We start from the raw sequence: 27,099 nt of genomic DNA on the forward strand, positions 1-27,099 counted from the left end.
AGAAATCTTGGCATAAAAACAAAAACACACACACAAAAAAAAAATGCAAACAACACCCAAATGTGAAATAAATATCTTTTATTGTTTTCATCGTCATAATTGTTGTAATTATGAACACAGAGCTGTCGCAATTCTCCAGAATTTTGCCCAAAAACAGCAACCATTCAACGGCACCGCTGCGTCTCTCAGGACCCAACCATGCATAAAATCTCCCATTTAAAAAAAAAAAAAAGTAAAATAAAAAATATATATTAAAAAATTATGCGTACCACTGATATACAGATCTGATATAAACAGGCGTATTGGTCACAAACCAATTAGAATTATAAACATGGCTTCTTTTACAATACACAGAGACCAAACATGTGGGATATAAGTGTTTTTTTGTTTGTTTTTTTGTTTGGTTTTTTTTAAAAAGGGTACATTTTCATTTTATACATTTGTACATGATTTATTTTTTTTTATTTTTTATTATTATTATTGTTATTTTATTTCACCACCTACAGTCAGAATGCTTGAGGCATTTCAGGCGCAGTGTCCAAAGAGCACAAATTGCAGTAAATGCACATTACAAACTCAAACACACACACACACACACACACACACACACACACACACACACACACACACGTCCAAGAGTGGCAGCAGTGGCTTTAGACACTAGAGAGAGAACTACAGGTCTATCTTGGCGTTTGCAGGTGACAAATACTGGTACGGAAGAGTTAATCCACGGTGGTGAACGAGGCCATCTGACGGTTAAAAAATAAAAAATAAAAGAGAGACATTACATTCATGTATTGAGTCATCGCTCAAAACACACACACACACACACACACACATCCGCTCACAATCACACTTAAAATAAAAGTTAAAAACAGTCTTTAAAATGTGCAAACAAAAGGTCGCTGAACCGAGCTGCGTGAGCGACAGCCGACGAGGGGTCGTGAGAAAGCATCAGTGAATCAGATAGTGCATAATGGTAGTGCGTATCAAGGTTTACCAGTGCTGGCGGCTTTCACATCTGATTCAGACAGTTTAATGTAAGCCGCCTCAAACTCAATACTACAACTGTTTTCATAACACGAGGCTAATTCAATCAAGAATTTTTCTTTTCTGTAGCTTTGTTTGGATGCGTACCGTTTTGAAAATGCATAAATTGAGGAGTTAGTTTCAGTTACCCGGACAAAAAAAAGAGAAGTTTCCACAACCCGTGTGGATCTCTCAACTCATCACATGATTGAAATGTATCACAAAGCAGCGAGAGTCTGACTCTGTCAGACAAGTTTAACAAGTGCCTTTAGAGAAAATCATGAACTGTGATAAAGGTTCGGTGTGGGTCGATTCGTGACAATAAAATCATCAAACTGACCTTCACGAATCAGTAAAAGATTGATGAGCAAAGGGTTAACGAGGCCACGGTGCAATCAGTAAAATGTGTCTCTTCAGTGGCATCTAGTGGCCGCTGCAGGGAACTACAACAGCAGCATCAGACACGGAAAATCATTTCCTACAAAGAATTATTTACTATTTATTCATATATTGGAAACTTAATTCTCCATATATGTTGAAATGTGGGCAATTAACACATTTTGCAGCTGACCTGCTGTGGACTCTCAGGAATTCATTAACTGCAAGTATACCAACTGAGAACTCTCGCTATTTTCCCTTTAATTACATTAGTACCAAACTACGCGGCTCTGTCCAGGAAACATATTGGAATTTTTTTTAGGAAATTATTACCAAAACTGCATTATGTATCGTGCCGTACATTTCACGTACCATTTGACACCTTTCTATGCACCACTATTAAATTCCATAATAGCACGTATCCATGTCCCCATCAAGTAGTAAACCAATCACGTGAGGTGGAGCCACCTGAGCTACCAGTTAAAACTAGTCAGAATAAATAAGGCTGAATCCACTCAACAGAAACGAACATGGAGAAACTGAACCAACAAGTGCTCGGTGGGTAGTTGAGAGGGGTCTGGGAGTTCAAACCCAACTTCTTTAGAAATCACAACAAAAAATAAAGTAACTGAAGTGAAACATTCAGCATATTCCGGTTAATTTGTGCAAAGAGCGGTTAAAATATTACTGATTGCACCTTTAATAGCAGAAACGGCTCGCCATTAAAGCCACCTGCTCTGCATAAACACTCCAGCTTGCTGCGCTTCACTGGATTCACTCCTGTCTGATTTTGCCTAAATACACACAGGAGAAAAGCTGTTTAAATCGTATTATTACTTTCATTAAACGCGCAGCTGCAGCTCTGCTGTGTTATGTGCAATCCAGCAGACACTTACATACACACCAAGACTCGGATTACTGTGTCAGATTAACACTTAAGTGCTTTAAAGTATAGACATCTCTGTATATGGATTTGTTTAATAATCAGCTCATTACTTATCTGCTCTGTTTGCTTTGTAAGTACATTATTTGGGTTTCTGCAGCTGGTACGTGCCTAAACTACATTTAAAAGTTGACGAGTATTGCATTAATCGGGTTAAACAGAGTCACTAGTGTGCATGTAAGTGTTCGGTTTCGGTGGGACATGACTGGCTGCTGACAGAGCTGCCCACAAAGATCACTACTCCTCCTCCAAAAAAAGACCAGGACGAGCGGTCAACATCAGCCGAGGCGTCGCCGGTTGACGAAACGTAATCCTGCCGTCCGGCGTGTGCAGTGGGTTTACAGCGTACTGGTGCATAGTTATGGAGCCGGTGCTATGAACAACCTCTATGTATCCGTCATATTCGACAGACAGACGTTACGGACGCTCGGCCCGGGAGGAAACCACAACGTGAGCCAAGCAGGACGCGGCACGCGATGAACGGAGCGTTTTGTGGTTCGGCTAAAGTGACGAGTTAACTTTGATGCGTTTGATTTGGCGACAGCAGCGCTGACTGTTGCGAAGGAACGAAGCTGTGAGATACTGTAAACGTCTTCAAGTGTGAATCCAATCTGTAGGAGTGCATGTGAGGCAAAAAAAAAAACAATAAAACAAGACCGCTGACGCAACAAGAGCGCTCCGATATGGCACAGTGATGCCTTGGCTGGAAAACATAAAGGTACCGATTGCAGCAGTGGAGCAAATGAAATGACACGTTACCTGTAAATGTACCTGTTGGTTCAATGATGAGCAGCTAGTGAGACACAACTGAAATGTCCGGGCTTATAGCTCTTCAAGCCCGACCCTAAAACTTACAACAGTGGGACAGCGTCATACAGCAGGACCTCTGGCCAATCAGCTGCGAGCTTCTTGCCTTGCAGCAGGTCGACACTCTTCAAAACACACCTCTCCTGCCTCACCGCTTCGAGTACGTAACTGGTGTCATGGCAGAAAGTTTCCGTATAAAACCTCGACATCGTCCGAGTAACTACTGAATCGTGTTCGCAGCGTCGACGCAGAAACACTGAGCAGATGTTACCTGACTTAAATAATAATTCTGTTGATTTTACGGCTGCAACTAGCGATCACTTTCATTATCAGTTAATCTGACCATACATTTCGATTGTTTAACTGAAAACTGTACAAGTTTTCGTCCAAAAGATGTTCTTGGATTATCACAACTGTTGCAGATTAATTTTCTGTCAGTCGACTAATACATTAATCTACTAAATTTTTAGCTCTAACTGATTTAGCGCTGTATTTTATATACAGTTTAGTTCTTGCATGGCTTCTGCGTGGTTTGTGCAGAATGACTTGTCATTCGGCTGCTTTTCAGGAGAACGTAAACTGATGGGGACTAGTTCATTACACACTTCAGTTTACATCCAGTGATTGAAATGAAATATTCTGCTCACCAGTCAGCCATCAGTTTGTACATTTCCAGAAAGTGAGCTGCTAAAACGAATGCACGAGTACCAGTAATGTACCAGTCAATGCCAACATTTATCAACAGTAAACTGACTTTCTGGTGGCAACGACCTCACAGCTTATCCACCTCTGATCTGCCATGACAAGAGTTCGACCAATCTGGTCAGCGAATACTCCGAGAAGCAGTAAAGGGTGCATTTGAAGAGAAAATCAAATCATCTGGACACTGTTGCCAACTCTGACTGAAGACTGAAGCAGGAGTACCAATCCTGTCTGAGAACCAGCACGGCAAGTTGTTCCCAAACAGAAAGCCTGAAGGATATTTGGTTACCAGCAGGTAGAGCAGGCAAACAAACCGAACGAGCTGAGGTGAGATCAGGATGCTCCCTGCTCAACACCAGGAGTCTGTTACAGAAAAGGCAGAAACGGACATAACGGCTGAATGGAGATCAGCTGGATTTGGGCTAACAGTGCAAAGGCAGTTCATCCGGGAGGCAACACGACACTGAGAACCCTTGCGGCTAAGAACAATGGGGACGATCCATGAACTCAAGACTCACTCTTACGCTGCGTTTAAAAACAGAAAAGGCACACGGCTAAGAACGAGGAGGAAGAGGAGGGAAGAGGGTGGTTTACAGACAGTAAAGCAGAGAGACAAAACATTTCGTCTGAGAGATCAGAAAGACGGAGAGGAAAAGGACGAGGGATGAGGGATGAGGGCAGGTGAGTGGAAACTGTTTTCGGGGAGTGTTCTCTCCATCTGGGATTTAGTTTCGTCTATAGCAGCGGGCCCAGGTCATCACTATCGCTCTGGGTTTTGGCAGGAGACTACATTCTGGGGTCGGGTCAGCGAGATGGGGGCACTCGAGAGTCAGGCATCACCTCCTGTAGGTCCGCAACGCCGACACTATCCCACTCCAGAACGTTTGAAGAGAGAAACCGTACAAACATAAAAAAGGAGACGTTTTCAAAGAGTCGTTTTTCATCGCTTCAGGAGGAAGTGGTGCTCAACCCCTCCTTGTTTGAGAAATTAAGGTGCAACTTGCAGAGAAAAATAAAATAAAAATTCATGTCCTCTATGGCAGTCTCATACAAACAGAGACAGGGGGAGCAGGTACGCTCCCCCCCCTCCCCGCCTACACACCCCACCTTCTTCCAGCCAGTTCCTCCTGGTCCAATATGGTTTCAGCGTGGAGGTGGAGGGGGCGGGGTCAGAGGGGTTAATGTACAAAGATGTGCCTCAGCAGCTCATCAGCAGACGGCCGCTGCTTAGTCTCTACAAAGATCCGTTTGAGGAACTCTCGGCAGTGGTCCGACACGTGGGCGGGCAGCACAGGGTTGGTGGGCTGGGTGGCAATCTTAAAGATGGCTGCCATGGCCTCAAACTCGGCCCACGGGGGTCGCTGCGTGAGCATCTCCACCACGGTGCAGCCAACGCTCCTGAGGGTGAAATAATCAGGATAAGTGGACACAGATCAGTTCCTATTCGAAGGAATGAAAGTGGTCGTATTTTAAGTGTCATTACAAGGTCTTTAAGTTGAATTATTAGTTTCTACAAGTTCTTATGCACATTTTATCTTTGCCATAGCAGCTCTGTCTTATTCCACTATTATCATAAAATATAAAAACACAACAGTGGCTGTTGTTAAGTCCGTCAGGATGGTTTTTGGGGAAACCTGGTGTAATATTAAACTTGTGTGCGGTCTCACCAGATGTCAGCCTTCCTGCCGTAGCCCTCTCCACTGATCACTTCTGGGCTCATCCAGTAGGGGGTGCCGGTCACAGACATGATGCCTGTTCCTGACAGACAGATGGTCTGCAGCCGCCGGCTGGCCCCAAAGTCTCCCAGCTTCACGTTACCCACCGAGTCACGAAGGATGTTGGCCCCTGAACGAAGAAGAGCAAGAGCTTTACGCAGCTTTCCACCTTTATATTTGAAAATGATGTATATTCCTGACCATCACTTGATTTATGTTCCTTAATTTTCCAAAACAGGAGTCAGGTGGCAAATTGCTTCAAGTATAAGAACTTTGAGATACACCAAAGCGCAGCAGCAGCTAAAAACTAAATAAAATAAATAGTCCACCTCACCTTTGATGTCTCTGTGGACAATCATGTTGCTGTGCAGGTAGGACACCCCCTCCAGGATCTGCCGGGTGTAGCGGCGCGTCACGTTTTCCGTCAGTGCTCCGTACGACTTCAGCTGGTCCTTAATGGAGCCCTTAGGACCAGAAATTAGAAAAATGTCTAAAAATAATTTAGCTTTTCTTGTTTATGTTACACATTTGTGTAAATATTGGCAGCTATATCCTCATCCGATCTCATTTTTACTCCCAAATATGATCATTTTAAAGAAAATGGTGTCCGTCTGGCTTTAATACACACTAGAAACAATATTGAATTGCGACCCCTCTAAACATTGCGCTACACAAAACTAGATTTTTTAAAAGATTTCTGCTTTGGGAGAAGAAGCGAGCAACAATGTACTGTACCGGTGATATATTCAGATTCTTTAATGATTTACTGCTATGTTAAATCCTCAGCATTTACATAAATTCCACTTCACAGTAAAAAGTAAATGAGCACTCACGCCAGGCATGTACTCCATGAAGATGGAGAGCGTTCGCTCCATTGTGTCCCGCAGACAGCCGTAATACTGGACGATCCGCTCGTTGCACAAATTCTTCAGGAGCTGGATTTCACACTCCAACGCGCTCACCTCCTAAACGACGGAGAAGAAAACATCACAAACTCATCTTTTCCTGCCATCTTTAACTTATCGTACATGCACACTATCTGATAAAAAAACATTCCTACATATCTGAGAAACTACAGAGCAGACTCTCACCTTGCTGGTCTCCGGACTCTCCGGGTCAAACTGGACCTGTTTGACCGCCAGTTCCCGTCCAGTATCGGCATCATAACAGAGAAAAACCCGTCCGAAGGCCCCCTGACCCAGGAGCTTTCCTAGCCGCCAGTTGGTTGGAGCGCGTGGAGCTGGACACATCATACAAACATCAGACACAATCAAATCACTGGAAACAGCTGAGATGCTTGGTGCACTTGTTGTTCTGGCGAATAAAATCCACATCCAACTCACAGCGGCTGGGTGGGCTGATGTCCATTACAGACAGGGTTGGCGCGGCAGATGGGTTGGGATTGGGTTCAATATCGCTGCCCCTCCGCGGCCTCCTGGCGGGCCCCGGGACCTCCTCTAGGTCGGGGGTGAAGACGCTGCTGCCGCTGCTGGTGCTGGGCGACTGCTCGGTCGGGCTGAAGCTGACCGGCGAGCGGAAGCTGTGAACCTGCGTTCGCCGAGCCCGAGGGAAGGTCTTCCTCCCTGCCGAGCAGAGGAGGAGGAGGAGGAGGAGGAGAAACAACCAGGAATATCATGCAGCTGTACTGCAAAGGAGCAATGATATTTCTATCTACTTATACCGTCTTATTGTTTGGGTGTCATTAAGGAAAAATTACCCACCATCACTGTAATCTTGAAGGCCGAAGGGAATGCCGTATCGCCGAGGGTACGTTCCACCTTTCCCTGACTTCTCAAACACTGGGAGGTCGTACTCTAGAGAGGAAGAGGACAACGATGAAGAACCAAGAACAATAACATTTATGAGGAAAGGCACAAAAGAGAAATGACATCCAGCAGCTTCAATACGGCAGAGGGGAAACATGGCAGCATCGGTGTCTCAGTATGTTGGGTTTAGTGTTAAGTCAGCTTTTCTCTGGGTAAGATCTTGTTAAATGAGCGAGGCCTGTATTTTATTTTTATTGCTTACATAGTCCAGACTCAGCAGTTGAAGACTAGGAGAGTTTTTATTTCCTTTTTTATTCATCAGCTATTAAAATGTTCCTTGATATGTTTTCAAACCTGGAAAGTCCTGGTGGTTGTCTGGGTAGCTCTGTGCTCGGGGCATCCTGGACTTCGGGTAGTCACTGCACAACATGAAAACGAGAGCAAGAGACAACGCTGAGTATCGTTTGGCAGTTTTGTTTCAAATTACATGGATGTCATCTGTTGGGCCTCGCCTAGCCTCACCACGTGTGAGGGACAAAAGACAGGCCTAGCTGGAAAGGCCAAAGCCTTCTCTCAGAGACAAAGGACAGACAGTAGAAAGGCGCCGAGCCGACACAACCGTTAATTCACACCTAGATTATATTGAGAGGAAATCTCGCTTGAAGCCAACGCGAGAGTTGAATCCAAACACTGGATTCCCATTGGACGAGACGCGCAACACACCGTATGAAATCCCGGCGCACAGCTACGACGACACCAACTCTATAAAGCCTGGCCTCCCACACTGCCCGCTGACTTTTCCACAGTAACTCCCGTTACCACAAGAAGACGCTTTTCATGTGAACTTTAATTTCCCCAGGAAGAGGAAACAGGAAACCAGCTGGACGACAAACAGACGTTTTTTGTGTGTTTGCTCAACACTTTTGGATCCTGATCGTTTACTCCCCACAACGATCCCGGACTGACCGTTCCCTTCACGGAGAGCGAGATCGCCGCTGAGCCCTCCTCCCTACCGACGTCGACCGCTGTTTTCCTTTGCTGCCACGAAAGGAACAGTTTCACCGGTGGACCCGGCTTCGTCAGCGTCCGTCTCTGAGAGAAACTCCGCCGGACAACTCCAAAACAAACTGACTCGCCTAGCCTCAGTTTGTGTGTTATTTCATCTAAGCTTCATCGTTGAATTGTGCTTTGCTTTTTGGAAAGTGACGGACCGCTGCGTCCGAATTGTTGTGTGTTTTTCTTTGTGTAGAAAAGGTTTCAGTCGTAGTCATCTGGACACTGTTTTCAGAATCAAGCGTTTGGCTCCCATCCGGAAGTCATTCTCAATTGTCATCCACAATTGAGAATGACTTCCAGATGGGAGCCAAACGTCTTGATTCTGAAAACAGTGTCCAGATGACTACGACTGAAACCTTTTCTACGATAGAACACTCCTGGACGAATGAGGGACTACACCGTTTTTCTTTGGCTTTAGCCACTGTGGAAGCTAATAACTGCGATTTATCAGACCAAAGTCCAGTAACACGGCTGGTGAATGAAAGTTTGGTTCCTGAGCGATAAAGCGACAGCTGTTACACTTTGCCACGGCATTTAAGACTCCTTGTGCCTTACTCTGTTTCCTTTCCTCTCTCTTTTATCTCCACTAACCCACACACCTTTACACGTACAGTTACACGCTTACACACATCTCAAACGGCCGAGATAACGGTGCAGCTTAGCCAGCTAATTATTGAAGTAACTTTTTTAGCATGAAATTTAGATTTATGGGCATACAAGAGCTTTATTATGTAGGAAAATATAACTAATCTGATCTGACCATCTGCAGATATGTAATATGAAATGACTTTTATCCCTATTTATTTAAAATGATCAATCATAAACACAAAAGCAGGCGTAGTATCTGATGTTCCTTTAAAGGATATTGTTGTATGAATAAAATACTGAGGTCCTGACCTGTCCAGTGGGCTGTCTAAAGAGGGACAACTTCCAGACGCTGAGTTTTCTGGACTGCTCATGGACAGCGGGTCCAGCATCTGAAGAAAAGAAAGAATCTCAGAAAAAAAAAGAAACTCACATAATATTGATCATCACATCCTCTTCCGTGCAGGACCCTCAAAGCCCAAATTTTACTTTCCGTATCCGCATAGGGTTTTGCATGACGTATCAGCTGCCCATGCCCACGAGGGACCACGCTGACTTCCACACAGATGTCTTTACGGCCGTGCCTACAACTGTGCCGACTGCACGTGTGTGAAACACGTCCATGTACCCAGAGACCTTTGTTTTTTTGTTTTTTTTAACAGAACCACATGGGCGTCCACCATCTGCCCTGCTGTTTGCGCCTGGGTCCATTATGGAGCATATGAGGGACTTAACATTTCCTCCACAGTGGTCACAGGGAGAAGGGGAAGAAAGAATGAACTTTAATAAAATACCAAAAGCTATAACGTTCAAAGGGATAATGTAAAGACCATTCATAAAACTTACTTGGCTTACTTTAGCAGCCAAATACATATTTCCTACACAATACTGCAGTATCTCTAAATTATGTTTCCCAATAAAGTAGCTAGTGGAAAGTCAAACCGTTTCTTAAATGCACTATACAACCAAACTGTGCTACAGTTTTCATTTAAGAAAACCAAATATTGATCAAAAATAAGAGATTTTAGCACATTTCAGCTTGGCTTTGGCACAATAACTTATACAAGCTGATTAAATCGGAGCATCCAATACATCACGGCTCTTCCTCATTCTAATAAATACTAAAGTCAACACTCCTGAGTGGTGGTACCTGGTCCATGCTCTCAGGAATGAACTCTCCCTCGCTGTTGATGCTGGTGAAGGAGCCATTCCTCGCCACCTGCTGGAGCGCATCAGGAATGTATCCTGGAGGAGGGGAGCTGCGGTCCGTCGAATGGGAGCCTGAGATTGGTTGGCGATAGCATCGAAGAGAAATGTTTTTATTTATGATTAATGGATGAACTTGTGTCTGTAGGTGCATCAGAGTGACTGGAGCTAAATGTTTTACATTTACTTTGGGGCAAAGTAATAACATCAATTTTGTGTTTGATACCTTCATGTCTGTACATCTCTATCTAAAACTATTTTGTAGTTCACCTATCAAAGCCAGCATACTCTTGTCAGTGACCCTGAATCCCGTGTTGTCCAGCTCCTCGTGGGACGGCAAGAGGTCCATATTGGAGGAAGAGTTCTGGAGAAACAGAGAAACAAAACAGGCTGTTAACATTTAAAAGAAGTTTCAGAGTTTCAATGGCATTTATGTTGTTTTGTTTTCTTTCTTTGTGCTATTCTTTGAAACACAAAAAACAAAGCTGCTCCAATGCTGTTAAATAAGTCAGATAAAAGCTCTTGCTTTGTGGAAAATACTAAAAACTTTCCTTATTGTGATACAAGGCTAGATATCATCATCTAACATCATCAATTATATAATACAGCTTCACTATCTGATGGTCAATCAGGCTAAACATGCTCCGAGGACATTACATCATGTCTGGTCTTTATCGAAGAATAACCAAATTGGTCTCTTCAAATCATCAACATTTCTCTGCATCTAGAGTCCAAGTATGAAACTTAGGATAAAAATCAGTATCGAGGGGTTTCCCCTGGCGTTTGACTGAGTCTGGGAGCTGCTGACCTGAGAGGAGAACTGGAGCACCAGGAGGATCTTCAGGCTCTTCATGTGAACGCTGCGATCCAGCAGCTCCACGGCCTTGTCTAGGTCGTCCTGAGTGGTCAGAGGAATCACCAACTGCAAGAAGAAAAATAACATTTGGAGTAGATGTCATTTTTTTAATTTATCAGTATTAAAAACTGTGCAGGCCTGTGAAGTCTTTCGGCTTCATACCTCATTGTTGGTGTAGTGAAGGTCCATCGTCTGACCGAAAGCCACTTTAGCTTTCGACCTCAGGTTGTCCAGCTTGACAGGTCGAGGGAACTGCAAGATCCTACAGAGAAGAAGAGAGGTCAAAGGTCAGGAGGGCACAGCTACAGGTCTGCACTGGCAACATTAAAGTGGTGAACCTTGTCGAAGCCTCACCTCTTCTCCCCTTTGAACTCGAACTTCACTCTGACATCGTTCTGTTGGAAAGACATTAAATTCAGCAACAAACAGTTTGTGTTTGAACAGTACTTGTTTCACTGAGCGTTGTTTGCCCCGTTGATCTGATTTTTTTTTTTATTAATTCAGGGTATTTGGGGGGAAATTACATGTTTTAAAACAAAAACCAAAATACACAAAATTAGATTAAGAAATTAATAAAATCCAACACCAACCGTTGTGATAGTGGTCTTGGACTAAAAAAAAAAACCAGTGCATTTTATAGTTTCATATTTTCCTAAGAAGCATCCCTGTTTTCTAAACTGGTCTCTTTTTCTGCTGTTTTGTGTTTCACATTAATTGCCCAGCATCGTGTTTATTTCTAACGAAGTGGTTACCTGGTTCTTGGGCGAGGAGGCTTTGGGTTTGCCCAGGTCCGACAGGAACATGGCAGGACGGCTGGAGCGGTGCAGTTCGGCCAAGTCCTGCATGATCGAGTGCAGCGCCTCCTGCTCATCTGAGTGACAACAAGATTTCAGTTTATTTAACAGATTTTATTGATAAAAATGTATCAAACTAAGAGTGAAACAGGAAAACTGCTTCAGCAAAACTGGACAAGCATTACTGTGAATTAACAAAATCCAGGTGATCACAAAAACATCTAAGTGAAAAACACAAAACACATAAGACGGTGTAGTCCCTCATTCGTCCAGGAGTGTTCCATAGTAGAAAAGGTTTCAGTCGTAGTCGTCTGGACACTGTTTTCAGAATCAAGACGTTTCGGCTCCCATCCGGAAGTCATTCTCAATTGTGAAAATGGTCTGAGAACTCAGAAATTTAAGCTACTCTGTGTTGCTTAGGCCCCGCCCTCAGGGAGGAGTCTACCTGAGTATCTGCTGTTTACCTGCCTAGTTTCACCTGAAACTGACCTTTGTTTCCATGATGGCCCAGTAATCAGTAATCAGGCCTATTGTTTTCTGGCTGCACCTCCCTCATCACTGTTAAGTACCTGATTAGCATATGATTGGCGTGACCATGGTGTTAATACACTGTGGTAAACGGTTGGTAAGTTGAATCTCAGACCACCATTTCTGTTCAAAGAGGGGTTTTCTTTTTTCACAAAAATGGCTTCTTTGACTCCTCTTTCAAACCAACTCTTCTCTCTACTTAAAATCTTCACATCGCAGTGAGGAAAACTGCAAAGAACGGTACATAGGTGAGACTAAACAGCCACTTCACAGAAGACTAACAGCACAGACGACACGCTAACTCAGGATTGCAGAGCGCCGTGCATTTGCATCTAAAAGCTACAAACCGCACATTTGAAGACAGCGAGGTGAAGATTCTAAGTAGAGAGCAGAGTTGGTTTGAACGGGGCGTCAAGGAAGCCATTTTTGTGAAAAAAGAAAACCCGTCTTTGAACAGAAATGGTGGTCTGAGATTCAACTTGCCAAAGTTTACCACAGTGTATTAACACCATGGTCACGCCAATCATATGCTAATCAGGTACTTAACAGTGATGAGGGAGGTGCAGCCAGAAAACAATAGGCCTGATTACTGATTACTGGGCCATCATGGAAACTATTAGGTCAGTTTCAGGTGAAACTAGGCAGGGTAAACAGCAGACACTCAGGAAGACTCCTTCCTGAGGGCGGGGCTTAAGCAACACAGAGTAGCTTAAATTTCTGAGTTCTCAGACCATTTTCACGATTGAGAATGACTTCCGGATGGGAGCCGAAACGTCCTGAATTTGAAAACATTGCCCAGATGACTACGACTGAAACCTTTTCTACGACAAAACACACACTTCAATCCAAAAAGGCCAAATATATTGAATTGAATGACAATTACAGTTTAGTTAACAGGAGCATAACTACACTTTTTATTTTATGGTTTATGAGTCTTAATTTCTTGGGTGGATTTGATTTGATGTAAACTGTGAGTAACATGAGTATCAAAATGATTCTTCACAATAAAAAAATGTCATTGCCTTAGTAGGACTGCACAGTATTTTCTGCAGTTCTGTTGCAAAGTTTAAACATTTATTGTTTTCCCAGACCTGCAGTAGTAACATACTATATGCCACTCACACTGAAGTACATAACACAAGGGATTATTGTGAGGCAAAGATGTCAAAGAAACATTGTTCGAGGGGAGAGAAAACATTCCCTGGGTTGTAGGTTTGACAAAAGACGAAGCTGGCTTACTGCCAAACAGTAACACTATCTTAAAACACACACACATACCCATCATCATGGCACGGCGATTGACCCAGGAGGCCAGGAAAGAGGATTCTCCCATCAAAGGGATTCCTTTCTCCTGCAACAGCAAAAAGGACAACATAAATCCTGACATGCAGTTGATCGGGACACAAGTTAGAGCATGAAGCTGCTGACTGATCAGCAGATCTGTGAACAGAGGACCTCTCTCCTAAGAAGGGCTGGGCCAATAGTTTTTAAATCACAATATCTGTTAAAGTAGGGGCAAAAAATAAGATGAGAGTTGTCTAATTGGTGTTCGACTGTCTCAGAAGAAATCTGATTTAGTAATTTCTTTATGTTAACTTACAAAGCAAAACTGCTTATCACCAATCACAACATAATAAAAAAGAAATAACAACTATTCAAACAATTAGTTGATTGATTTACTTATTAGTTTACTAAAAGGTTATCTGTCCAATAGGGTGATGTGATATATACGTCACATATTGTGCCATACCATTGATACCGCAGCAGCTCTCCCATTAATGTCGCAAACTGATTAATAGCAATATTGGGGTTTTTATATGATTTTTGCATCAGTTTAATGATTTGTCAGGTATTTAATTTGCTACAACGGCCACAAGCAGGTATTCCTTTTGTGATTATATTTTCCATTAGCAGATTCTCAGTTTTATTTTATCACGATACACTCAGTCGGCAGTTTATGAGATCCACGTAACTAAAAGTGAGTCTGATAAACAGCCCTGCAATAAATCCTATCTTCATGAAGGTTACAATGTTCAGTTTTTGTTGAAACTGTCTTAGAGAGATGTTGATTAAAATGTATGGTCATTTTGGAGGCTCAAGTTCAGTGAATTGAAATTGCGTTATACTGAGATGTGTTTCTTATACGTTTTCTAATACTTTGTCCAACCCATTTATATAAATAAGGTTAGATTATTAGTTTTAGCTAGGTGTGCCTAAAAAACTGCCAAGATGAAGGTATATTCCAATATTGCGACATGAAACTATATATATAAAATGTAAAGAAGTTAATTTAAATAGCAAAAGTAGTAAGAAAACACAAATAAAAGTCCTGCATTAAAAATTCTCAAAGTAATAGCAGAAAAATGCACTGACAGTATCAAAAGTAAAACTACTCGTGCAGAATTGCCCCCTTCAGAGTATTATTATATACTATAGCTACTATATTATATTAATGTATTATTATTATTGATGCAGTAATGTGCAAGCAGCATTATGTCAAGGTGGAGCAAATTTAAACTACTTTATAAGGCAGTTTAATTTATAGAAAATCATCCATTTTCATAAACTGATCATGTAAAATCTTGCAAGGTGACCAGTAACTATACCTATAAGCATTAACTGATACCAAAAAATAATCATTAGTTGCAGCCACCCCCCTAACATCGCATGGGAAATGCCAACAGTTGTGAATTAATACATTCCCCAGCGTTTCTTCTGCACAATCATCACCAGCTGTCATAATATTTGTGTGTTAGTTATTGGTGTGAAGTCGTGATGTTACCATGCAACGCCACAGACAGAGGCTCTGAGAGTACAGTGTGTCTGGAAATTAAAGTCTGGACAGTCAAGATGGCCTCTGCTGATTGAATATCGCTCACGAGAGTCTGTTATCGTCACTGATTGATCACTAACTGCGAGAGACGTAAAATCTGACGATTCCGTCACGTTGACAACAGTGCGCTGTGACATTAACTTTAGCTTAGCACTTAACGTGTTTCTAACAAATAACGTCCTTTGAAAACCACCGTGGCGAGCTGGCTAGCTAGCGATCCAATGTCACTGGTCACAGCAAAGTTGATACCAACAACATTGCCACTATTATGGCCTCCTGTGGTAGATAATTAGCTTTAAATTAACTTGCTAGCGTTAGCTGACTAGCCCCACAAGCTAAGATTGACTAACAACTGTTGCTAGCCAATTTGGCATTACGAGCTACGCCAAAATGTCCATAAATGAATGATGTGGCATCTTGAAATATAACCAAAACACATTAGCCACACATATCTAGCTGATAAGAGAAGCTAAGTGGCTAATGTTAGCCGAGAGTTCCGTTTACAGCTATCTGTCAGGCCAGGGAAGTTGTCAAGCTAAGCTAATGCTAACGTTAACTAGCCGCATAGCTATTCAAAGCTCTCCTGCACTGCACGACAGTAAAAGGCAACCATTAAACAAATTAAAAGGTCTGAACCAAACTGTTTCGTCTGTATTATCTTACCTGGTGGTTGGTTGATCTGTATTCACTTCCTCATCCACAGGGCCGGTGACAGGAGCCCCGGGCCCTGCGGACAGCCGCTGGAGGAAGCAGAAGTTTGGCAGTCCGCTCCCAACTTCACTCGAGTCCTGCTGGGCCACGACGACGAGGCCCGACGGCTGTCAATTTAGCCCGCTGGATCTTTCCAAGCAGACAAATGACAAGATAATGCTTTATCCAGCAAAGTGTCTCCGTGTCTGTGCGGTAGTAAAAACGCAAAGTTAATCGACAGCTTTCATTTTGTTGCACTTTACAACCTGATTGACGGTGGCTTCGCTCGCTGTTTCCCCCCCACCTGCGTTAAGCTAACGGGTACTGAACACCGGCTACCGGAAGTGTAGAGATTTTGCTGACAAAATAAAATCCCAAAATGGCTGGCCTAGGGAAAACCCCTAGTTACATATTTTTGTATTTTATGTTGACAGTCATTAACCGGAAATGTTATTTTTCATTTTGGCTCACTTGACAGGTCTTAACCCCCAAAACCTCGCTGGAAGAGTCCAACAAAAACACAACCTGTGATGTCAGAGAAAGGTTTTGGTTTCCTGGATCACGATTGAAACCTGTCAAATAAATACATTTGATAGGTTTTATAGTCTTTGCTATCGCAGAGCACGTGGTCGGTTCCATATATTCACCACTATAACCTTTGCCCCTAAAACTGTCAGAAGACATAATTCATGTAATGTGCATTATTGTTGTGTTTGTTCATACTGTATGTATGTAGCCACACCACCAAAATTCAAAAGGACTTGCAACCTGCTGTCACTCATAAAGTGATTGATTTCATAAACAGGCTAACTCTAAATTTAATATTCCAGTAATTAAACATTGCGTCAATAACTTTTATAAACAGGGGAATAAAACAGGCCTATATTTTCAGTGATTATCTAGATATATGCCAAAACTCTTAAACTATATGGTGGAATATACCTGTAATTTATGTGGTCAAAAAATACTGGCTGGATTTTTTTTTTTTTTTAGATAATCTGTCATTTGGAGAGCAATTTAGGCCTACCACAAACCAAAAAGAAGAAGAGTGATTTAATTAGGACGCTATAAAAAAACAGACAATGGAAATGCGAAATATGGGCTGGAGGAGACTATAAGGGTATATAAAACAAGTTTAAAAAAAGTCAAGATAAACCAAATTATAGACCAATGTTTATGTTTTTTTAAGGAATTGTTATTATTAGCCTGTAGTAAGTCATTTGTGAATAAATGATCCATTATGAAACTTTGTGTACTTACACTCAAAGTGCATCATGACATATTATTATTAACAAACACCAACATTTTAAAATGGAATTACAATAATAAAATAAATTAGTAAATAATTCTGGTTAATTTTTACAAAAAGTAGCAAACCGTGAAATAAAAGCGTTTGTTGGGTGTCACGCTACAAATACTCTTATTTTGAAAGAACCGACCAATTGCGTCACTTCCGGTTGATGGCGAGTCTCACAACATCAAGCTAGAGCTGCGACTGAAAGCTAACGCTACATCTATTGTTAACATATATTTAACAACAAACACAGAGGAAAAACATGTCAGATACGGTAAGATATACTTTAAAGAGTCTTTATTGTTTATAGTCTGCACACAGTTGAAAGAGACAAATCGGTGTTTTTGTGGCTGCTACCTCGTATCTGGTTATTTAATATGCTAACCGTTAGCTCGTGTAGCTTCAGGCCCAGACCTCTGCTTATTTAGCTGTTTAGCTTTGCAGCTAGCTTTCGTTTTAGTTCATTTTCAGAGTCCCGCTATGAAACAACAAGAGATACCAGCGTTTTGAAGCCGCAAAATTCAGATTTGTGTCATCAAAATCAGCGAAATTAAGCCCTCGGGCCTGTTAAAAAAAATATGTGGCGTTTAAATGTTTTCTGCTGCTGAAGTTTTGTTTATATGTTGTTGTTGTTGTGTTTTTAGGAGACAAAACCATCCAGCCAAGACGGGGGGGATAAAAAGGATGGAGAGTACATCAAGTTAAAAGTGATTGGTCAGGTGTGTATGAATGCAGGGGTGATGGATGGGTCTCACTGAGGTTAACATGGGAATATGAAGCATTGAACTTTAGTTGTTGATGTATTATTTGTCCCTCACTAAGCTGACATTCACACAAAAAGTAGTATATATGATAGTTGCTTACTTGTGCCATTAAAAGATATTTATGTTCCCAGAATACATTTGAATGTATTTGTATTTGTGCAGTATTGGTATTTATCTAATATAATTAAATCTTAAAGCATCAAATGAAACTTTTGTGAGTATTAAAATGAATTTGGCGGTCAGTGACAATGTCCAGCCTTACCTACAAAACAGAATATGTTTGATCATGAACTTGATGTTTGTTTGACTGTTTAAAATTAGAAACGACATCCTGTTTCATGTTCATTTGCTGCAGGTTCATCTTTAACAGGTGTAAGGAACAATGTATGATGTATCACAATCCTTTTAAAGAGTAACTGATCTTTCCGTATTTTAAATTATTTAAACTGTACAATTCCCAGTACGTGATTTGGTTTTAATCACATACTGTTTGCTCGCTGTTGCTTTCTTTTAACTTTTACAGTAATGATGTTATTTCGTAACCGACAAAAATGCCGTCGCCTTGTTGAACCATGTGGCTTAATGGTAGAGCGGGTCGTCCACCAATCGGAAGGTCGATCCCAGCTTCTCCCAGCCTACATGTCGAAGTGTCCTTGGGCACTGAACCCCAAATTGTGTGTGAAATTGTGTGAGTGTGAATGATTAGTTACTTTCAACTGATGAGCACCTGCCATCAGTGTATGTGATATGTAGTTTAGTTAAAGCGCTTTATAAGGCTGTAAAGGCCATATAAGTACAGTCCATTTACCGTGCAGCTGCCGATGCATCACTTTCTCTTTCTGCCCACAGGACAGCAGTGAAATTCACTTTAAGGTGAAAATGACGACACATCTGAAGAAGCTGAAGGAGTCTTACAGCCAGAGACAGGTACGAGGAAAGAGGTTCCTGTTCCTGAATGGCAGAAGTTTGATAAACAGAGCACTGAGAAATACCACACTTTTTAAATATTATATTTTGGGTCTGGGGTTGTTTAGCATTATTTCTGATTGGCGTGTGTCTGTGCGTTTCTTACAGGGTGTCCCAGCAAGCACGCTAAGGTTTCTGTTTGAAGGACAGAGAATCGCAGACAACCAAACTCCGAAAGAGGTGAAACTTTTCTTCATCTCTCCTGTCTTGAGCATCCCTTTGTCCTTTTTGCTGAAATTTATATTGAGTGTCGTGTGTTTCTTTAAAGACATACAAGTATGTTATTTTATACATTTACCTCCTTTAAAAAAATAAAAAAATCATTTCAGGGTCTGCAAAAACCGCAGTCATGACTAACATGATTATCTGAGAATAATTATCTGCTGAGAATTCAGGGGATATTTATACTACCGCAAATTTTTGCATCTTAAATAAACATTTAAAATATTCTGAACTACATAATAATAAATGCTATTTCAGTAGTACTTTTCTCAAAAAGTGCTCCAACTACTTTACATTTAATAGGATAAAAATAACGCATATATTCAGTAGCAACATACATGCGGCTAAGAAATCAATGAACAAAGGACAATCACACAAAACAACTTCATAATGCAATGCTGGCTGATCAAATACATTTATTAGTTGGCTGTTGCAGATGAAAGTTTGTTTTTTCCAAAGCTCAGACACTTTGCACCTTAATCTGGCTTTTAGAACAGTTCAAGGGCTTTTTGTCTGCAGATCTTGAACGATTCATTGGCACATAACAGCTCTGAAATCTAAACTTAAACCAAACAAATGTTCCAATATTGACCAAAATTGCAATACATGATGATACACGTTCCATTCGTCGGATGTAATTTGATGTAAGTAAAACAAGTGTTATACACATACGGGGGGGGGTAGTTACCAGTAAAGGGTCTGTCATAGTTTGGGAAATTAATGTCTCTCCTCTGCTGTTTGTTCATGTCAGCTGGGGATGGAGGACGAGGACGTCATCGAGGTTTATCAAGAACAGACCGGCGGACTTTGGAATGATTAAACCTCCTGCATTTCTAAATCTTTTTTTTTTTTTTCCTTATTTTGTATTTTATTTTGTATGTATGTATGTACGTATTTTTGTTCAGTTTCAAACCATCTGGATCAAAACCGACTCTATCAGGGCTTCCATGTGTGAGGGCAGGAAGGTGAACAGACTGAGGTAAGGACGAGGAAAAGGACAGCGGGTCTCTGCTTCTCTGAAGTGCAGGGGTGCTCATGTCGTTGACCCAAGCAATAGCGTTCAACGTGAGTGTTACACCCAAATTAACAAACATCTTGTTTTGTTTTTTATCCTGTTTTTTTTTTTTTGGGAGGGGGTCAGTAGAAGCAAAGCATGCTATCAAGGAACAATCTGCATTAAAGGAGTAGTTCACCCAAAAAGGAAACTGTTGCTGTCATCTAATCACACTTATTACAGTCACAAGACAAGTGAAGTTATCATAATATGACGTCACACAGTGAGTGCACTTGCACAGCTTTGTGTCAGCTTTCTCCAAAAGAACTGAAGTGCCTGCGAACACGGTTTTTATTTTTTATTTTTTAGAATTATAAAACCAGAAAAAATGGCGTTCCTGTATAATTTTAATGTTCTGAAGCCAAACAGTTGCACTTAGGTGCCAAGAAGTTAAATATTTACTTGTTTATCTTCTTGATTTTTAGCTCTTCACCCTGTTTTAGGAAAATATTGTAATAACCAATCAAGTTTAAACAGCTAAATTGATGATATTGAGAATGTCAAGATGTGATGTCTTCTGTTTGACTTGTTGTCAAACATGCACCTTACAAGCAAAACTTCCTGTGCATGTTTGGCTTTTTGACCTCCGTGTGCTTGAAAATACTATGAAACTAGATGATCATGATGCAAATATATGACTAATGGAGCCACTTGAGAACATATGGACTTTGCAGCAAAAAAGCACATAAGCCCTTATGGCCTCTAAGTTTGAGGAGGCTGAAGCAAAGCTGTGTCAGCTGAGCAGATAATGTCAGAAATAGATTTGGATGCACTGTTCCTTTTTAACTCTGTGTTTGACAAGCGGGGATTCAAAAACTGGCATCAGCTTCTGTTTCCATTGTACAGGACAAAAACAAATTTGCTTGCATTCCTGTTAATTTTGTTAAGGAGGAGTCTGACGCACCGAGTTAGACGTCAAAGATGCAGTTATTTGTACGTGAGGAAGCTCATTCCACATGCTGTATCTTCTGTTTAACGTGAAGGGCGTTTAACAGATGTTCTTACCAGAGAGAGGGTTCACTTTGAACAGCTGGATTACTGGGCAGTCTCCCCCTCAGTACCACACGTAATGAAAAGGAGTCAACATTTGTTTCTGTCTATTTGAATCATTTGCATTTACAGCCTCTGTGTGCCATGTTTGACGAACTGCACCCTCACGAAATTGTAAAATTATGATGATAATTGACCTGATAATGGAGATTTTAAACACATTTTTAAATGATTATGTGCTTTACTTGTATATGTTGTATTCAGTACTAGAGTGTGTTTGAAATGATATGCCATGTGTATCTCCAGTGTTGTCTTATTTATATTTGAGGGATTCATTCTGTAATGATATATCTAAATATATACCCGTTATGGAAATATTTTGCTTGCTGACGGTCACACAGTATTTTAAACTCGGATGATTCTGTCCTCCAGCAGTTTGTTCAAGGAAAAATCTTGCGAATAGTCATCTACAGTGACATGTTATACTGTGGTGTCAGTGCTTATTCTTAAAGCTTTTGTTTTTGGAAAGAAACTCTCAATCTGTGTACTGTTTTGAAGTTCCTCAAGAAGGTTACGATCATCAGCAGGCCCAAACTGTGTCATCTTTGTAATTAGTGTGAGGAGGTGAACGAGAAACAGCTCCTGAAGGATGAAATAACCAACAAAAAACATGTTGATGTCTGTTGACAATCTGGTTATTTCACTCTCCACAAACACTCATAATGCCAGGTTAAAGCTGCAGTGGGTGATGGTTGAACCGCACCTCTGGGACACTTCTGCTTTCAGTGCGCACAATACAGAAGCATGTCAGCTGTCTACTGCCATTCATGATGTTTTTTCCCACCATCCACAAAAATGGGAGTTCAAAAGCAAGAAAAGGAAATAAATATCCTTTTCTAAATGAAGTGAAGCGTTGATTCGGTGATCACAGGTCGTCTATTAAATGGTCGCCATTTCCCAGAGGTGTGTGCAATAAAAAAAAAAATGAAAACTGTCCTTAAAAGTCAAATATTTCCTCAATTGGATTTTCTCAACCTGACCGACTGTTATCATCTTTCCTTCGTGCGTCAGTGACCGGCTCATGTGAACTCCACTCCACCCAAACCCTCAGGCAGGAAGGGCCATAACACTGATCTCAGTGATGTGAAGGGACTCTTCATCATTAGAGGAACATTGATACAGATGGTTTGAAATTCTGGAGATGAGCTTTTTGCTTTTTTTGAATAAAATATTTAAGAAAATACTGCATTGCTTTGTATGTTTTTATTGAGTACTTTTGCTTCCTACTGTGTCTGTGACTCTAGTATTTCTCGTAAAGTTTTCAGTTGTAGGAAACGTGAAAAGTCTGCTGCTAAATGTGTCCAACAGCTACAGATTCTCGTTAAAGAAATTAGACTGCAGTATGTGCTCACGTAGTGAATAATGTTTGCATTTACTTGAAATCAGGAAGCAACTCATAATTTGTAAAAATGAGGGAAGTATTCAAATCTGTCAAAAATATGGAAAGAAATGTATCACATTATTGGATATTGTAAAAGATTACTATGAAAATGATTTAATTGCCCCTCTTAGGTCATTAAAAATATTCCCAAATGCCACCTTCCCTTCCACTTGGTTACAAAAGTAATCCAGTTAATTTACACAGCATCATATATGCAATAAATATCAGGTGAAAATGGAAGAAAATTTAGCAAAACCTGTCTTTAACCGTAGTTAAATGTGATCCATGTAATTTTACAATGATTAATTTTCATTGGCTGAAGATCCCCTCATTCTGGACTTGACTTGGATAGTTTTCAAAAAACACATGAGGCGTGGGTGACTTCCACTGAGGCACTTCTTTGGGCTATTTAATGACACTGAGCTGGGAGCCCATGTTAATAGACCTCCAGAGAATGTGTTCACACTGTTTCCCCAGTCGGAGTGGCTCCACGGGTGCTGACTGCGGAGAAAGGAGCTCGTAAACAATCTGCATTTACACCACAGTACTTTCACTGATGCCTCCATACAGAACCACATTCTTTTCATAATGCTGCAAAGTAGTATGGTTTAAGTCTAAGAGCAAAACTATTACACGTGACCAGGATAGCGCCAAGGGAAGCCATCTAGGGAAAGAGTATAAACTACAAGCCGTTACACCTTGTAACAAAAGGCTGTGTTGTTTTGAAAATCCCCAAAATGCAATAAAACTCAACACAAGGATGATCATGTCACCTTTCAATTTAAATAAACAAAATCATCAAATTTCAGACAATAAATTCAACAAAAAGTGGTGCATCTTTTTTTGTGAGCAGCTTCCAATATAATAATACAGACACAGTGTTGAATGTTAATACAGTAAGTCGTGTATCTGATGAGTCTTTGTGCTATGACACAAAATGTCTCACACCGCAGTAAACATTCGAGCACGCATGTTTCATGTGCGTGCAGCTGTGATACACTGTACATTTGCATGAATGTAAAAATGTGTGTGCATGTAGAGCGTGCATTGCACTTGCATATGTATATTATTGAATTACTTGGATGTGCAGCCATATAAACACGTTTAAATGTACTGATTGTGCATGAGTGCATGTCACTCACAAGTATCTCAGCTTTGCAGCAGCACCGCCGCTTTATCTTACAGCTTTGAGTCAGTACATTTATTTCAGCAGATGTTTTTCACATCATACCTAAAAAACAAACACAAAAAGTGAACAAAACAGGAAACTTAACGTTATTGAAACTCACTCAGGCAGTCTGAGGCACTAATGCATTTGGCATTATGTTTGTTTGCTGTCAAGAGATGAGTCATTCAGTTCATCCTCCCCCAGAGCATAAAATTAGATGAGTCACTGAAAGCAATCAAGCAGCTGTAGTGTTTTTGACTGCCTAAATAAATCAAATCAATCACATAGCAGCTTTTTTACTTTTCTTTCTTCAATTCAATTTGCAAATGAAACCCCTCGTCATCAGTTTCATCTGTGAGTTCTCACATTCGTGTGTTCGTGAGACTCAAACGCTGGGTTATCTTTCCCCCGGGAGCTCGTTAAAGTCCTCCAGCTGTTAGTCACAGATTGCACTGCTAAGTCCAGGTGAACCTCTTTTCTCAGAGACGGCTGGATCCTGGATTGTGACCTCACTGGTAACCTGTATTTACAGAAAATAATCCCAGAGACAATCATTAGGGCTGTCCCCGCCATCCCGACCCCGATGCCGCACCCCATGTGTTGCGAATCAGGAGCCTGGGGCATTTTAAACTCAGGGGGGAACCTGATGGTCTGATTGGTCACCACTGAGGTCAGGTTCCACAGGAGAGGTATGAGTGACATCACGGCGGCCAAAAGGCACAGCACACCGGTGGTGAGGAACGCCAAACGGATCGGTGAGTTCTTCTCCATCCCAAAGTAGACGTTCCTCAAGGCGTAAACTCCGCCAGCGTTCCCACAAAGCCCCACGAGCAGAGACAGGAGCATGAGAACCTGACCTGCCACGATCTCCGGCGGCGTGAAGTCCTCGGTCAGGCTGATGTACTTGCAGTGCATGACCCTAAAGCCAGGGCTCACCAGGGTGTGGCTGTTGAAGCAGGCCCGCCAGACGCCCACCCAGGCCACCCCGGAGCTGATGACCTCCCTGTCAGACACCTGCCAAACCCTCCACTGGATGAGTCCAAGGGCCATGGCGGTGAGCGTCCAACCCGTGCAGCCCAGCCAGAGGGCACCGAGCTGGGCATGGGCGGTGTGAGCCAGGTAGGTCATAGCAGCGGAGCCACGAGAGAGCCTCAGGTTACCAAGGAAGTCCTGATCCCACCCAAACTGGGCATCGTCAGGAGATCAAAGCCAGGTGGAAGGTGTCACCTCTCTCAGTGTCATGTTGTAACTTCAGAATCACACTTCATATCTGCGGCTGCGAGTCATTCACCGTCTAGGTTGAAGGTAAAGGTAAAGGTTTTGCTGAATGGTAAAATATTCAACAGAGAGTTAATGTGCTGTCATTGAACTGGGATATACTTTCTAACCACAGGGGTGTAAGCTAACAAGCTAAACATTACATACACCCTGTGGTTATTATTATGCACGTGTTGGAAAAGTGTGCTGACGTGTTCCTCAACTCTTTATATCTTGTTCTTTTAGACTGAAATGTTCGCAACTAATTTCCTTGACTGAACATTTCTAAAAGTATTGGTTGGGAAAAACTAACTTCTGCAGGATCCTCACTGAAAAGTTATTCAACGCATGTTAGCTGTAGGCGTGTTAAGATACCAATGTCAGTATGTTATCATGCTGTGCTTTCAGCTGAATGCTAACATTAGCATACTGTTAGCATTTAGCTTGAAATACAGCTAAAGGATGACAAAGTAGCCTACAGCTCAGACTGATGAGAGTTGACAATGTAGAGCTGAGCCTGACAAGCCTGATATCATGAGAAATGACTACAGGGATCATGTTGGTATCAATAAAAAAACTTTATAAAGCTTTATAAAGCTTCATTGTTGACTTCACTTTGACATGTGATTGACCAGCAGGTGTGTAACGCACCCATTGAGGTGGGCATTTTGGATTATCACAGTAATTCTGCGCTGTTAGCTGAATCTGAGACGCAAACTTTAAAATTTCACACGAACCTCTCCCAAGTTTTAGTAGACGTTTGGACAAAATCAGGCTAACCCTCGTGATTTATGATGGTTGGTTTAAATGTTAATCAAATACGCTTGTTACACTGCAGAATGCCCACATTTGTTTATCACCTCCTATTGTTTGATTTTCATAAAAGTACGCGAGTGCAACGCTGATAAACCGCCAGACAAATGTACAATATGATCCAAAGTCTCTTTCTCTTGGCTTGGTCTCTGGTTTTTATGCATCAGCTATAATTATTTATTTTGTAGTAGAAAATTGTTTTTTAGCTTTTTAGCTTGGGAAAGATACACGAAGGAGGATAAACTGTGTTTTATTAGACTGTGTTTCCACAGGAGACTAACTTTCTGACATTACCTGTGCCAAACAACTAACCAAAGGTTTTATGTCAAAATTAAATATGTATCTAATTATCATATTTATTATTTCAATATCTTGATTAAATATCTTAATTCTTGTTCAGTTATTATTCAACTACTGAAAGCTACATAAGAGGAAGCTTGACTAAAACATAAAAACATGGAATAAGGAATAAGAAACAAAAGGAAATTATGCTTATCGTTATCATTTTCCCCACAATCTGTGATGACACGGTTCAAAAACACCAGCGATCTCATATCAGTTTCATCACTTCAGATGTAAAAATGTAAATCAGAATGAAAAATACAGTATCTTTCTGCTGTTCAAAATACAGTTTGCAAAATAAGTCTTATTAACTTATTTAATTCAAGCTCGATGAAGCTGATGCCTACGCTTAGTACATGATTGACCACATAAGATTAAAGCAGGTTTAAAAGGTTTAACGTCAATCCATTACAGACTGAATTTTGAAGTCAGACTCTTCATTTTGTCACGTACCTGAGTGCTGTTTTGTGGGCCGTCTTCAGACTCTGAAACTACAAAACAGACTGAAAACCTTGAACAGGAAAGTTTTTTTTAATTCTCAGAACACTTCCTCATCTTGTTACCAACAACCTCGATACAGTTTCCTGTCATGTCATGAAACCGTAAATGATTGACAGGATATTGACACAGTGTGCCTCTCTGGTGTATTGTTACTGTAATTTAGTTTTTATGTGTGCCCTTATTTTCAGCTCTCTTTACTTTCTTTTTTGATCACGTGTTAACCATCATATAGTGCTGCAGTTATTCCAACTGGTGTATTTATAAGTCTTCTAGGATGCTAAAATAAATGAGCTTTTCCTTTTTTGTGGAAATGTTCTTCCTGTTGCTGGACGATTTGCAGGTTTGCTGAAACAATGTGATCGTTTTAGAAACTCACCAATAACTTAGTTCCAAAGACAG

General features: G+C 41.2%; 3 protein-coding genes across 5 annotated transcripts; 1 reads left to right on the top strand and 2 right to left on the bottom strand.

The window, feature by feature from the left end:
• Positions 1-61: 61 nt before the first annotated feature.
• Positions 62-16,232, bottom strand: map3k2 (mitogen-activated protein kinase kinase kinase 2). 2 transcript variants are annotated; one of them, XM_044187259.1, is made up of 17 exons: positions 15,862-16,232; positions 13,644-13,716; positions 11,796-11,914; positions 11,398-11,438; positions 11,206-11,305; positions 10,996-11,109; positions 10,476-10,551; positions 10,132-10,262; positions 9,294-9,373; positions 7,695-7,759; positions 7,296-7,388; positions 6,918-7,157; positions 6,666-6,814; positions 6,408-6,539; positions 5,909-6,038; positions 5,527-5,704; positions 62-5,257 (listed from the first exon to the last, which is right to left on the bottom strand). In XM_044187259.1, the coding sequence occupies exons 2-17, from the start codon at positions 13,696-13,698 to the stop codon at positions 5,038-5,040; spliced, it is 1,923 nt and encodes a 640-aa protein (XP_044043194.1). In that variant the 5' UTR covers positions 13,699-13,716; positions 15,862-16,232; the 3' UTR covers positions 62-5,037. The 2 variants fall into 2 exon arrangements, with proteins under 2 accessions (XP_044043194.1, XP_044043193.1); XM_044187258.1 differs by having other exon boundaries at positions 10,458-10,551; positions 15,862-16,231.
• A 1,064-nt stretch (positions 16,233-17,296) lies between these two features.
• Positions 17,297-22,421, top strand: sumo1 (small ubiquitin like modifier 1). 2 transcript variants are annotated; one of them, XM_044187261.1, is made up of 5 exons: positions 17,297-17,456; positions 17,827-17,901; positions 18,796-18,873; positions 19,021-19,092; positions 20,040-22,421. In XM_044187261.1, exons 1-5 carry the CDS (start codon positions 17,445-17,447, stop codon positions 20,115-20,117), a joined length of 315 nt encoding a protein of 104 aa, XP_044043196.1. In that variant the 5' UTR covers positions 17,297-17,444; the 3' UTR covers positions 20,118-22,421. The 2 variants fall into 2 exon arrangements, with proteins under 2 accessions (XP_044043196.1, XP_044043197.1); XM_044187262.1 differs by having other exon boundaries at positions 17,298-17,456; positions 19,886-22,421.
• Positions 22,422-23,380: 959 nt separating this feature from the next.
• LOC122871835 (claudin-34-like) lies at positions 23,381-26,792 on the bottom strand. Its single transcript, XM_044187260.1, has 2 exons — positions 26,653-26,792; positions 23,381-25,081 (listed from the first exon to the last, which is right to left on the bottom strand). Exon 2 carries the CDS (start codon positions 24,913-24,915, stop codon positions 24,136-24,138), a length of 780 nt encoding a protein of 259 aa, XP_044043195.1. The 5' UTR covers positions 24,916-25,081; positions 26,653-26,792; the 3' UTR covers positions 23,381-24,135.
• Positions 26,793-27,099: the final 307 nt, after the last annotated feature.

Source organism: Siniperca chuatsi, linkage group LG24, assembly GCF_020085105.1.
Source record: "Siniperca chuatsi isolate FFG_IHB_CAS linkage group LG24, ASM2008510v1, whole genome shotgun sequence".
Lineage (NCBI taxonomy): Eukaryota > Metazoa > Chordata > Actinopteri > Centrarchiformes > Sinipercidae > Siniperca > Siniperca chuatsi.